This window comes from Coregonus clupeaformis, chromosome 40 (genome assembly GCF_020615455.1).
Source record: "Coregonus clupeaformis isolate EN_2021a chromosome 40, ASM2061545v1, whole genome shotgun sequence".
NCBI lineage: Eukaryota > Metazoa > Chordata > Actinopteri > Salmoniformes > Salmonidae > Coregonus > Coregonus clupeaformis.
In genome coordinates this window covers 26,241,988-26,256,039 of record NC_059231.1, presented here as the reverse complement: position 1 = coordinate 26,256,039, position 14,052 = coordinate 26,241,988, and the positions used below count along the sequence as shown (strand labels likewise).

Sequence of the window (14,052 nt, the reverse complement as noted above, 5' to 3'; positions counted from 1 at the left end):
GTGTCCTGGCTAAATACCTAATCTGGCCCTCATACCATCATGGCCACCTAATCATCCCCAGCTTCCTATTGGCTCATTCATCCCCCCTCCTCTCCCCTGTAACTATTCCCCAGGTCGTTGCTGTAAATGAGAATGTGGTCTCGGTCAACTTACCTGGTAAAATAAGGGTTAAAAACATAACTGGGACTGGTGTATAGAACTGGGATTGGTCTATAGAGTTGGGACTGGTGTATAGAACTAGGATTGGTCTATAGAGCTGGGACTGGTGTATATAACCGGTATTGGTCTATAGAGCTAATACTGGTGTATAGAACTGGGACTGGTGTATAGAACTGGGATTGGTCTTAGAACTGGGACTGGTGTATAGAACTGGGACTGGTGTATAGAACTGGGACTGGTGTATAGAACTGGGATTGGTCTTAGAACTGGGACTGGTGTATAGAACTGGGACTGGTGTATAGAACTGGGACTGGTTTATAGAGCAGAGGCTTGTGTATGGGGCTGGGACTAGAGCTACAGCTAGGGCAGGGGCTGAGCATGAGGCTGAGTGTTGGTTGTGGGGAAAAGGGTCTGCAACTGGATATGGGTATAAGTATGGGGCAGGGAAAGGGGCTGGTGTTAGTGTGTAGAGGTTGGATGGCTGGGGCTAGAACCTATTATTATAATAAATAATATATATACAGTACCAGTCAAAAGTTTGGACACACCTACTCATTCAAGGGTTTTTCTTTAATTTTACTATTTTATACATTGTAGAGTAATAGTGAAGACATCGAAACTATGAAATAACACATCATGTAGTAACCAAAAAACTGTTAAACAAATCAAAGTATATTTTATGTTTGAGATTCTTCAAAGTAGCCACCCTTTGCTTTGATGACAGCTTTGCACACTCTTGGCATTCTCTCAACCAGCTTCATGAGGTAGTCACCTGGAATGCATTTCAATTAACAGGTGTGCCTTGTTAAAAGTTAATTTGTGGAATGTATTTTGTTCTTAACGCATTTGAGCCAATCAGTTGTGTTGTGACAAGGTAAGGGGGGTATACAGAAGATAGCCCTATTTGGTAAAAGACCAAGTCCATATTATGGCAAGAACAGCTCAAATAAGCAAAGAGAAATGACAGTCCATCATTACTTTAAGACATGAAGGTCAGTCAATCTGGAAAATGTCAAGAACTTTGAAAGTTTCTTCAAGTGCAGTCGCAAAAACCATAAAGCACTATGATGAAACTGGCTCTCATGAGGACCGCCACAGGAAAGGAAGACCCAGAGTTACCTCTGCTGCAGAGGATAAGTTCGTTAGAGTTAACTGCACCTCAGATTGCAGCCCAAATAAATGCTTCACAGAGTTCAAGTAACAGACACATCTCAACATCAACTGTTCAGAGGAGACTGCGTGAATCAGGCCTTCATGGTCGAATTGCTGCAAAGAATTCACTACTAAAGGACACCAATAAGAGGAAGAGATTTGCTTGGGCCAAGAAACACGATGTGTGGTTCCTACCGTGAAGTATGGAGGAGGAGGTGTGATGGTGTGGGGGTGCTTTGCTGGTGACACTGTCTGTGATTTATTTAGAATTCAAGACACACTTAACCAGCATGGTTACCACAGCATTCTGCAGCGATACGCCATTCCATCTGGTTTGCGCTTAGTGGGACTATCATTTGTTTTTCAACAGGACAATGACCCAACACACCTCCAGGCTGTGTAAGGGCTATTTGACCAAGAAGGAGAGTGATGGAGTGCTGGAAAAGCAGCAAACAAGTGCTCAGCATATGTGGGAACTTCTTCAAGACTGTTGGAAAAGCATTCCTCATGAAGCTGGTTGAGAGAATGACAAAGGTGTGCAAACTGTCATCAAAGCAAAGGGTGGCTACTTTGAAATATATAAAATAAATTTGGATTTTTTTAAACACTTTTTTGGCTACTACATGATTCCATATGTGTTGTTTCATAGTTTTGATATCTTCACTATTATTATACAAAGTAGAAAATAGTAAAAATAAAGAAAAACCCTTGAATGAGTAGGTGTGTTCAAACTTTTGACTGGTACTGTATATATACACTGAGTGTACAAAACATTAAGAACACCTTCCTAATATTGAGTTGGACCTCTGCCATTTTGCCCTCAGAACAGCCTCAATTTGTCGGGGCATGGACTCTACAAGGTGTCGAAAGTATTCCACAGGGATGCTGGCCCATATTGACTCCAATGCATCCCACAGTTATATCCAGTTGGCTGGATGTCCTTTAGGTGATGGACCTTTCTTGTTACACACCGGAAACTGTTGAGGGTGAAAAAACCTGCAGTGCTGCAGTTCTTGACACAAACCGGTGCGCCTGGCACCTACTACCATACCCCGTTCAAAGGCACTTAAATATTTTGTCTTATATATATACTGAACAAAAATATAAACACGACATGAAACAATTTGAAAGATTTTACTGAGTTACAGTTCATGTAAGGAAATCAGTCAATTTAAATATAATAATATGCCATTTAGCAGACGCTTTTATCCAAAGCGACTTACAGTCATGCGTGCATACATTTTTTGTTGTTGTGTATGGGTGGTCCTGGGGATCGAACCCACTACCTTGGCATTACAAGCGCCGTGCTCTACCAGCTGAGCTACAGAGGACCACAATACAATAAATACATTCATTAGGCCCTAATCTATTGATTTCACATGACCGGGAATACAGATATGCATCTGTTGGTCGCAGATACCTTTTTTTTAAAGTAAGGGCGTGGATCAGAAAACCAGTCAGTGGCCTGTGGAATGGTGTCCCACTCCTCTTCAATGGCTGTGCGAAGTTGCTGGATATTGACGGGAACTGGAATATGCTGTCGTACATGTCGCTCAATGGGTGACATGTCTGGTGAGTATGCAGACCATGGAAGAACCGGGACATTTTCAGCTTCCAGGAATTGTGGACAGATACTTGCTACATGGGGCCGTGCATTATCATGCTGAAACATGAGGTGATGGTGGCGGATGAATGGCACGACAATAGGCCTCAGAATCTTGTCACGGTATCTCTGTGCATTCAAATTGCCATCGATAAAATGCAGTTGTATTCGTTGTCTGTAGCTTATGCCATAACCCCACCTCCACCATGGGGCATTCAGTTCACAACTTTGACATCAGCAAACAGCTCGCCCACACAACGCCATACACGTGGTCTGCAGTTGTGAGGCCGGTCGGACGTTCTGCCAAATTCTCTAAAATGACATTGGAGGCAGCTTATGGTAGAGAATTGAACATTCAATTATTGGGCAACAGCTCTGGTGGACATTCCTGCAGTCAGCATGCCAATTGCACGCTCCCTCAAAACCTGAGATATCTGTGGCATTGTGCTGTGTGACAAAACTGCACATTTTAGAGTGTCCTTTTATTGTCCCTAGCACAAGGTGCACCTGATCATGGCGTTTAATCAGCTTCTTGATATGCCACACCTGTCAGGTGGATGTATTATCTTGGCAAAGGAGAAATGCTCACTAACAGGGATGTAAACACATTTGTGCACAAAATATGAGCGAAATAAGCTTTTTGTCAGTATGGACATTTTCTGGGATCTTTTATTTCAGCTCATGAACATGCACCAACACTTTATATGTTGCGTTTATATTTTTGTTCAGTGTGTATACACTGAGTATACAAAACATTAAGAACATGACATAGACTGACCAGGTGAATCCAGGTGAAAGCTATGATCCCTTATTGATGTCACTTGTTAAATCCAATTCAATCAGTGTAGATGAGGGGGAGGAGACAGGTTAAATAAGGATTTTTAAAGTATTGAGACAATTGAGACATGGATTGTGTATGTGTGCCATCCAGAGGGTGTATAGGCAAGACAGAATATTGAAGTGCCTTTGAACGGGGTATGGTAGGCGCACCGGTTTGTGTCAAGAACTGAAACGCTGCTCGGTTTTTCACACTCAATAGTTTCCCATGTTTATTAAGATTGGTCCACCACCCAAAGCACATCCAGCCAACTTGACACAGCTGTGGGAATCATTGGAGTCAACACGGGCCAGCATCCATGTGGAACGCTTAAGACACCTTGTAGAGTCCATGCCCAACAAATGTAGGCTGTTCTGAGGGCAAAATGGGTTGGGGGGGGGGGGGGGGGTTGCAACTAGGAAGGTGTCCTTAATGTTTTGTACACTCAGTGTATATATATATATATATATATATATATATATATATAATATGCCATAACATCTTAGTAAATACTATATACCAGTTCAAATAGGAGTGCAAAATAAAGCATTACCCCCTCCTCTCCCAGACCCAGCCGGCCAGACCCAACCCCAACCACAGAGCAGAATCCCCTCCCTCTGGCCCAAGCCAGAGACACAACTAAACAGGATCAGGAATGCCTTTAAAGCCCAAATAGAAACACATACACAGACACACAGACACAGACACACGCACACGCACACACACACACACACACATACACACACACAAACACACACACACACATACAGTCCTACCATAGCAGCATCACCCTTTCAGAAGGAAATGCACAGAGGGGAGAAAAAGAGTGTAAGATGAGAAGGCTGTCTGGTCTGCCTCGTTGGACCGCTCTTCTGTTTGTTGGACCAGAGCTCTGCTCATTGGGACTTCTGGGTCCTGGATGTGAATGAAAAGGTAGAAAATACACACAGACGCACATACGCATTAACACACATATTCTTGTTTTTCTCATGTACAGACAGCAGCCCCAGACAGATACATGTAGGAGAGGAAGCAACTCAAGATCAGTAGAGAAGCGGAGAGTGACGGGGTCAGGGAGGTTGTGGGCAGTGAGGTGTTCCTATTTCCACTTGGCGTGTCTGTGGGTTGGCTTTGGGGTGAGATAAATACCTTTCACTGCTGTAAAGTTACCCATGAGTGACTGACACGCAGTGCACAACCTGCTACATGCAAACACACGCACACTTTCACCTATGCACCACACACACACAGATCGGATGCTGTAAAAATTATGTGAATTGTTGGACTTCCTTGAGGAAGAATGGTGTAACATTCCTCAGATAGCCTGTCCCTATCTGTGTTGACTCCTGTTCACAATGTCACCATTGCAGCCCAACATCGGAAGACCTAAGAGGACCTCTGTTAGGCTAGGAGTTTATCACGACTACATGAACTGACCAGGAAGGGATATCCCTTACAACTTGACTTACCCATACCCTCAGTATCTTTTCTCACTGTAGACCTGCATTGCTGCATTAGATATTTGTGTATGTCAGTAGTTCTGTTATCATTCATACCTGTGGTTGAATCTTGTGCATGACTTTGAAATAGTAGCCTATCTATTGTAAAATGGTATGTGTTATAAATGAGGCTGCTGTTTTTCGGAGGCTTGACAGGAAACATACTGTAAAAACCCCAGAGAACCTCAGAAACAGCAACTTTTATTTATTTCTCTTCAGAAAGTATGCACTCTATGGTAAGTATGAGTAGACAGAAACACAGAATAATAGCCTCTTCAACAAATGTGTTCCATCCTTCTTCCATCAGTATTTCTCATTCACAAAGGTCAGCTGTGACAACTGATTGGATTGAACTGGCTCGCTAACTGGCCAAGCCAACTCGGAAAACTCATTCCTACTGCATATTTTGGCCAGACCAGCTCTCGGTAGAATGCTTTGGTTTGGAGGGCTGGTCTCTAACATACTGGTATTCAGCCTTCAGTATAGACTTGGACCATCAGAGCTCTGTGTTCTGTATGAGAGAGGGACAGAGTGAGGGATAGACGGTGACAGAGGGATTCAGTGAGGGAAAGAGAAGAAAAAATATATATATATACAGTGGGGAGAACAAGTATTTGATACACTGCCGATTTTGCAGGTTTTCCTACTTACAAAGCATGTAGAGGTCTGTAATTTTTATCATAGGTACACTTCAACTGTGAGAGACGGAATCTAAATCCAGAAAATCACATTGTATGATTTTTAAGTAATTAATTTGCATTTTATTGCATGACATAAGTATTTGATACATCAGAAAAGCAGAACTTAATATTTGGTACAGAAACCTTTGTTTGCAATTACAGAGATCATACGTTTCCTGTAGGTCTTAACCAGGTTTGCACACACTGCAGCAGGTATTTTGGCCCACTCCTCCATACAGACCTTCTCCGGATCCTTCAGGTTTCGGGGCTGTCGCTGGGCAATACGGACTTTCAGCTCCCTCCAAAGATTTTCTATTGGGTTCAGGTCTGGAGACTGGCTAGGCCACTCCAGGACCTTGAGATGCTTCTTACGGAGCCACTCCTTAGTTGCCCTGGCTGTGTGTTTCAGGTCGTTGTCATGCTGGAAGACCCAGCCACGACCCATCTTCAATGCTCTTACTGAGGGAAGGAGGTTGTTGGCCAAGATCTCGCGATACATGGCCCCATCCATCCTCCCCTCAATACGGTGCAGTCGTCCTGTCCCCTTTGCAGAAAAGCATCCCCAAAGAATGATGTTTCCACCTCCATGCTTCACGGTTGGGATGGTGTTCTTGTTTCTAGGCCTCCTTGCTCGCACATGCTTTTTCAGTTCTGCCCACAAAATTTCTACAGGATTGAGGTCAGGGCTTTGTGATGGCCACTCCAATACCTTGAGTTTGTTGTCCTTAAACCATTTTGCCACAACTTTCGAAGTATGCTTGGGGTCATTGTCCATTTGGAAGACCCATTTGCGACCATGCTTTAACTTCCTGACTGATGTCTTGAGATGTTGCTTCAATATATCCACATAATTTTCCTTCCTCATGATGCCATCTATTTTGTGAAGTGCACCAGTCCCTCCTGCAGCAAAGCACCCCCACAGCATGATGCTGCCACCCCCATGCTTCACGGTTGGGATGGTGTTCTTCGACTTGCAAGCCTTCCCCTTTTTCCTCCAAACATAACGATGGTCATTATGGCCAAACAGTTTTATTTTTGTTTCATCAGACCAGAGGACATTTCTCCAAAAAGTACGATCTTTGTCCCCATGTGAAGTTGCAAACCGTAGACTGGCTTTTTATGGCGGTTTTGGAGCAGTGGCTTCTTCCTTGCTGAGCGGCCTTTCAGGTTATGTCGATATAGGACTCGTTTTACTGTGGATATAGATACTTTTGTACCTGTTTCCTCCAGCATCTCTGTTGTTCTGGGATTGATTTGCACTTTTCGCACCAAAGTACGTTCATCTCTAGGAGACAGAACGCGTCTCCTTCCTGAGCGGTATGACGGCTGCGTGGTCCCATGGTGTTTATACTTGCGTACTATTGTTTGTACAGATGAAAGTGGTACCTTCAGGCGTTTGGTAATTGCTCCCAAGGATGAACCAAACTTGTGGAGGTCTACAAAAAAAATTCTGAGGTCTTGACTGATTTCTTTTGATTTTTCCATGATGTCAAGCAAAGAGGCACTGAGTTTGAAGGTAGGCCTTGAAATACATCCACAGGTACACCTCCAATTGACTACAATTATGTCAATTAGCCTATCAGAAGCTTCTAAAGCCATGACATCATTTTCTGGACTTTTCCAAGCTGTTTAAAGGCACAGTCATCTTAGTGTATGTGAACTTCTGACCCATTGGAATTGTGATACTGTGAATTATAAGTGAAATAATCTGTCTGTAAACAATTGTTGGAAAAATTACTTGTGTCATGCACAAATTAGATGTCCTAACCGACTTGCCAAAACTATAGTTTGTTAACAAGAAATTTGTGGAGTGGTTGAAAAACAAGTTTAATGACTCCAACCTAAGTGTATGTAAACTTCCAACTTCAACTGTATATATATATATATATACAGTTATATATATATATATATATATATATAGAGAGAGAGAGAGAGAGAGAGAGAGAGAGAGAGAGATCAAACAGTCAAACTACAGTAAGTGACAATATATTCAGTAATTTCAATGGCATTCTCGTAAATTCCAAGCCTTTGTAAGTACATCACTCTAACAACATATTTCTGAGACTGCATACCAATCAATTAGTATTACTTCTCACACAATCCTTACTATTACAGTCAAACTCAAACATTAGCATTGGAATTTTAACTGTGTTTTAATGCGTTAAAATGTAATTGGCTACAGTAACACAAAAGAGGACCAAAGCCAAGAAACACCATCTCCCAGTTTCAGTCCTGACGCTCTTTGCCATGCTGTAGCTGGGTCTTGATGGAGCACCCTCATTTCCTAGGAACATCTGGGAGGGTTCAAAGTAGAAGGTCAGAGACACATCAAAGGGCTAGCCAAAAACAGCCACATTATATGATTCATTATTTTATGAAATAACAGAGAATACTTTATTTTCTGACCTCCCTATCTTGAGTAAAATGTTTACTGCTTTTTTTCTGGTGTGACTTGTAGGCTGAAAAGCATTTGTGTTTTATTCTGATCTGGTAGGTTTTTTCAGAAGCTTTCATGTCAAGTATAAATGTCCTTGTCAGATCGTTTGTCTGATCATTTGTCTGATAACAGGGCTATTAGTCATTTTGTCATTTTGCTCCGTCAGCTGTTTGAAAGCTCAGTCAGTTAGTAGTCTCATAAACCCAACCCTAGGCAACAGCACTGGAAACATTGTGGGAGCCAACGGTCTGCGGTCTGCCTAGGTCCAGTGTATCTCAGTTGGTAGAGCATGGCAAGCGCCAGGGTTGTGGGTTCGATTCCCACGGGGGACCAGTACAAAAATAGTATTAAAATGTATGCACTCAGTACTGTAAGTCGCTCTGGATAAGAGTGTCTGTGAAATGTAAATGTAGTCAGTTAGCAGTGTTGTTGTAAGATTACCACATCTTGCAATATATACTTTTTGTTCATTTTCTATGGTTTAAAAAGGCTGGCCCATGGTTGAGTGTTGAGTGACTGGTTGTTGTCAGCTGTGGGCTGCACTGTCGTTGTAATGCATTGCTATTTAGTGTCCAGCAGGTGGAGCCAGAGCAATGCAAAGGTGTATCAGGGTATGAATCCCTTTCTATTGGGAAAAGCTTTCATAGTTCCAGCCATATGGCAAGTATTTTATTGTCATATATGTATGTTTGACTTCGTATTTGGTTGAAAAATACATACTGACTGTGAATTAGACTTTTTAATCAATTGATCAATTAAATGATTGTCTAACAGAGTTCTCCTCTGCTGTCTTCCCCAGGCCATGGCTGTGCCTTCCCTCTCAGCCCCTCTCCCTCTCCTTGTGGCTTTGCTTCAGCTTGCAATACTACCTCTCGTCCACGCGGGGGCATACTACGGACACAAGCAGCACCAGCAGCACCCCCAGCAGCACCCCCAGCAGCACCAGCCTATGCCACACTTGTCCCACATTGGCATGGGCGGCAAAGAGCAGCACCCACAGCAGCAGTGGCCAGGCAAGGAGATGCCCCACATGCAGTACCCCCAGTACAGAAAAGAGATCCCCCAGATGCCCATGCACATGGGCAAGGAGTACCCCCGTAAAGGTGGGGTAGTCAACGGTGGACAGGACAAAGGTGAGACCGAATGGCAATCTCTAGTATGGAGTAGGCCAATAGCATGTTGTTTATGTTGAGATTATGTAAATCTTCAATGTTCATTACCTAACCTAACTCTAGTTAGGACACACACACAAACACACACACACGCAGATTGTACCTCATTTTGCTCTTGTACTGAATTTTGTATTATGACTGCCATCTTGCAATGTTTAGACTGAATGGACATCTTATCCCCTACAGGTCAGACCATCCCCAGTGGGGCAGCAGGAGGTCTCCCTGGAGGCCTGCCAGGAGAGCAGGGCCCAGCTGGGCCTCCGGGACCTGAGGGACCCGCTGGGCCACCAGGACCTCCTGGGGAAGGACAGCCAGGAGTTGAAGGAAAACCAGGCCCCGCTGGTCCCCCAGGATTCCCTGGTGTAGGCAAACCAGGACTCCCGGGAATTCCAGGCAAGCCAGGTGGCATGGGAGAGCCGGGAGTACCTGGAGAGCTGGGCCCCAGTGGTGGAGAGGGTCAAATGGGGCAGCCAGGGACTCAGGGCCCCCCTGGTCCTCCAGGTTTGCCGGGGATAGGAAAACCAGGGGTTGGGGGGTTGCCAGGACAACCAGGACCCAAAGGAGAGCCAGGACATAAGGGCCTGCCGGGACTACCAGGATTACCAGGACCCAAGGGTGACAAGGGAATTGGACAGCCAGGACAGCCAGGCCACAAAGGGCCAGTAGGACCCCCTGGACCTCCAGGCCAGGGAGGGATGCCCGGCGTGGGCAAGCCTGGAATGAATGGCTTACCGGGGCCACCAGGAGGACCAGGGAAACCAGGCCCGCCTGGAGAGGAGGGGCTGGCTGGACCAACAGGAGAGGGCGGAGAGACCGGTCCACCAGGGCTGCCAGGCCAGGGAAAACCAGGCCAGAATGGTCTACCGGGACAACCAGGCATGCCCGGTGGGAAAGGGCACCCAGGCCCTCCAGGTTTCCCGGGGAAGCCTGGATTGCCCGGATTCGGAAAACCCGGATTCCCAGGACCCAAGGGAGATAAAGGGATGGGTGGGATGCCCGGAGGCCCAGGACCAAAGGGAGACAAAGGCCATGGAGGACTTCCCGGTGTGCTTGGACCGCCTGGAACAATCGGACCAGCTGGTCCCCCTGGCCCTATGGGACCCCCTGGAGGTCTGGGTCAACCAGGGCCAAAAGGAGAGGCTGGAGAGGGAGGTAATAAGGGGCTGCCAGGTGGCCAGGGTGAGCCTGGTCCTCCTGGACTGCCTGGTCAGAACGGCTTCCCTGGAGATGGAGGAGAGCCAGGGCCAAGGGGTCCCGCTGGGCCTGTAGGACCCCAGGGGGAAGGCGGACACAAAGGGTTACCAGGTGCCCCTGGCATTCCAGGCCTATCCGGGCCAAAGGGAGAGGGAGGACTTCCAGGCGACAAGGGTCCCCAAGGCCCTAAGGGCATTCCAGGTCTGGGAGGTGCAGGTGGGCCGATCGGACCTCCTGGTGCCCCTGGGTCTAAAGGTGACAGCGGATTACCTGGTCTTCCCGGCGTTGAGGGTAAGGGAAACCCCGGTGTCCCTGGTCCTCTTGGACCTCCAGGTAAAGAAGGTCCTGGAGGACCACCAGGAAACCCTGGCCAGCCAGGTCTACCTGGTCCCCCAGGCCCTCCCGGACCCCCCGCCCTCTCCCCTAACATGGGAGCAGTCCTCCCTGAGATGGGTATTCCTCCTGGGCTGGACGGAGTCAAGACTGCCGGCTATGGCAAGAAGGGCAAATACGGAGGAAACGGCGGAGAGGTGATGGGCGCTAACGGCCTGGAGATGCCCGCGTTCACGGCTCTGGTGACCACGCCCTTCCCACCAGTGGGCACGCCTGTGGTGTTCGACAAGATCCTGTACAACGGCCGTCAGAACTACAACCCCCAGACAGGCGTGTTCACTTGCGACATGCCCGGGATCTACTACTTTGCCTACCACGTCCACTGCAAAGGGGCCAATGTGTGGGTGGCGCTGATGAGGAACGATGAGCCTGTGATGTACACGTATGACGAGTATAAGAAGGGCTTCCTGGATCAGGCATCGGGGAGCGCAGTGTTACCTCTACAGCCCGGGGACACTGTGTACCTCCAGCTACCCTCGGACCAGGCCGCAGGACTATACGCTGGCCAATACGTCCACTCATCCTTCTCTGGGTACTTGTTGTACCCCATGTAACAACACAAAACTATAGAGAGGAAGAGACAGTGACAGAGAGAGAAAATGTTGGAGAAATTTAAACATTGGTTATAGAAGTCTTTAAATTGATCGCATTTTTTTTAAACATCAACTATCTGTTGAGATCGATGTTGTTGAGATCGTAAGTGATGGGAGGAAGCGTCGGACCGTCCCCGGGAAAATCTGAGAGAGGAGTGTGTGTGTGTGTGTGTGTGAGTGTACATATATGCAGTTTTTATAGCCATTTATGTTGGGGTACAACAATTTATGTATCTATCTACTGCTCTTATGACTTGTCACAATGTTACAACACTGCATTAAAAGATGCCATTACATCAATAGGGTTCACATATTGTGAAATGTAGTTATATGTATGTATCAGTTTAATTTAAAGTGCAGCACAGGCTGATGTGGAAACTCAGTAGAAGAAAGAGATAAAGCTCTTGTATTGCCACAGAGTACCATGTGTTTTCCCAAGCCCCTACATGTTCCTTTGCAAACTGGCAGCAGCCATCAATTAAACTGTGGCAAAGAATGTAAATTGAAAAACTTTTTTTTTTACTAAAGAAAACAAATTGAATGCCTAGTAAAATGGCACCTGAAATGTTGTATAACGGTACTTATAGAAAGGTAACTGAAAACCAATAGAGTTCAAGATTCAAATAAAGTGGTGCAATGGTTTATGTCACGTTTTAGTTTGTTGCGTAACTTTCTTGTTATGTTTTTGGTTGATTTGGTTGATTCTTTAACTTTTGCAGACAAGCATCATCTGTGAAGTTTAAAGAGGTGATTTTGTTGCATTAAATGGATGGCAATATCATGTATTATGGGTGTATTAGTGTTGTGCAAAGCAATGCCTCTTGTGGCAAGCAAAGAATAATGCTCCAACAGACACTGTTGTACCCAGAATTATGAAGACCACTGCTGTCATTACAAACCCTTTTCTTGCTGTACTGTATGTGTTGGTTGTCAGCTGAATAAAGCAGTAGTGTTATACTGACAGATGTATGAAAAAAGTTTGACCAAGACCCAGACCCTCATTTAGAGGGGCCTATACTTTTCTCTAAGTAAGAGATAAATTGATAATCAATTGTGATTCTTTTGAATAACATTTGAATAAGCTAATTGAATGAACGTTGGGAAAAGGTGTGTAATCCCTCTTGGCTCAGCAGTACAGAATTTAAATAATCTGATTATAGGTACTCTATGTGGAGGTTAAGATTGAAGAATAATAAATACTTTGATGTCAATCAGAGAACATGATGGCCAAACCAAACCATGAGTTAGTGAGGAGACTTATGGAATAAGGTTTCCTTGTGGAGCCCAAAGAATAAAGACAAAGAATAGAATGTCAAAAGAAAATGCCTTCCTGCATGCCCCTCCCTCTCCCCCTCCCCCACACATATGTCCCTATAACTCAGCCCTCTACCCTTACCTCACCCATCTCCCCCGCCCCTACCCTTCTACCCCCCAGGGCCCCAGCACAGTAGGCTTGATGGAGACTGATAACCAAAAATATCCTGCAGCATTTGTCACTATAATGTATTATTTTGAATACTGACCTCCTGATTTTAAATGTGCAAAGGTGGAAAGGGGGCCTATGTAATTACAAAAAACATTTGAGAAAATTGACTCCAGATATTAATTCAGTTTTCTTTCTTTATTTGAGCCCATGGTGCTAAATATTCAGTAAACCAAAAGAAACCCTGAGTTTTTCTGTTTTTACTGTTATACTGTTGATGTTGTTACTTTAAAAAATAAAGATGATTTAACTAGAAGGTCATTTGTTACTATTTTTTCAACATACACTGAGTATACAAAGCATTATGAACATTATGCTCTTTCCATAAAATAGACCAAGTGAATCAAGGTGAAAGCTATGATCCCTTACTGATGTCACTTGACGAATTGATGGTGAATATTAGGAAGGTGTTCTTAATGTTTTGTACACTCAGTGTATATCAAGACAGCTATTATTTTATTGTGTGACCATAATAAGTGCACATCAGATAAGTGCAGTTCACCAGTCCAAATGTAATAAACTAATTGTACTTGCTCCTGATCTAGGCTACAGTAAATATGCTCTGGTTTAATAATGCAGTCATTAATTATAGTCATGATCATATTGCAGCTGACTGGATATACCATATGGCGAAGAGATGAGGAAACTGTGCTGTCAGACAGATAGGCTACTGTACCTTGACTCGTTCAGATTACTATTAAAATAGTATATTATTTCTTAGATTCATCCTATAGTTTTCAGGCACATCTATAGGGGCATGTACATGTATTTCCTCGTTATAAGAGGTGCTTTCTTTTTCCGCAAAACCCCAAAAACACATGTTTTGGTTTCTTAACAACAGTTCATATGTTTCCGATGCAGCCCAAATAA

At 44.7% G+C, this 14,052-nt stretch overlaps 1 protein-coding gene across 2 annotated transcripts in view; it reads left to right on the top strand.

Annotated features, from left to right (window-relative positions):
• col8a1a (collagen, type VIII, alpha 1a) overlaps nucleotides 1-13,455 on the top strand; it is a 73,556-nt gene extending 60,101 nt beyond the window's left edge. Inside the window, exons 2-3 of one of the 2 annotated variants that reach the window (XM_041883145.2) lie at nucleotides 9,147-9,480; nucleotides 9,706-13,455. In XM_041883145.2, the coding sequence (XP_041739079.2) occupies nucleotides 9,150-9,480; nucleotides 9,706-11,660 (2,286 nt within the window). In that variant the 5' untranslated portion in view covers nucleotides 9,147-9,149 and the 3' untranslated portion in view covers nucleotides 11,661-13,455. The remainder of the gene's footprint in view (nucleotides 1-9,146; nucleotides 9,481-9,705) is intronic. The other variant, XM_041883146.2, reaches the window with a different exon arrangement.
• The last annotated feature ends 597 nt before the right edge of the window (nucleotides 13,456-14,052 follow it).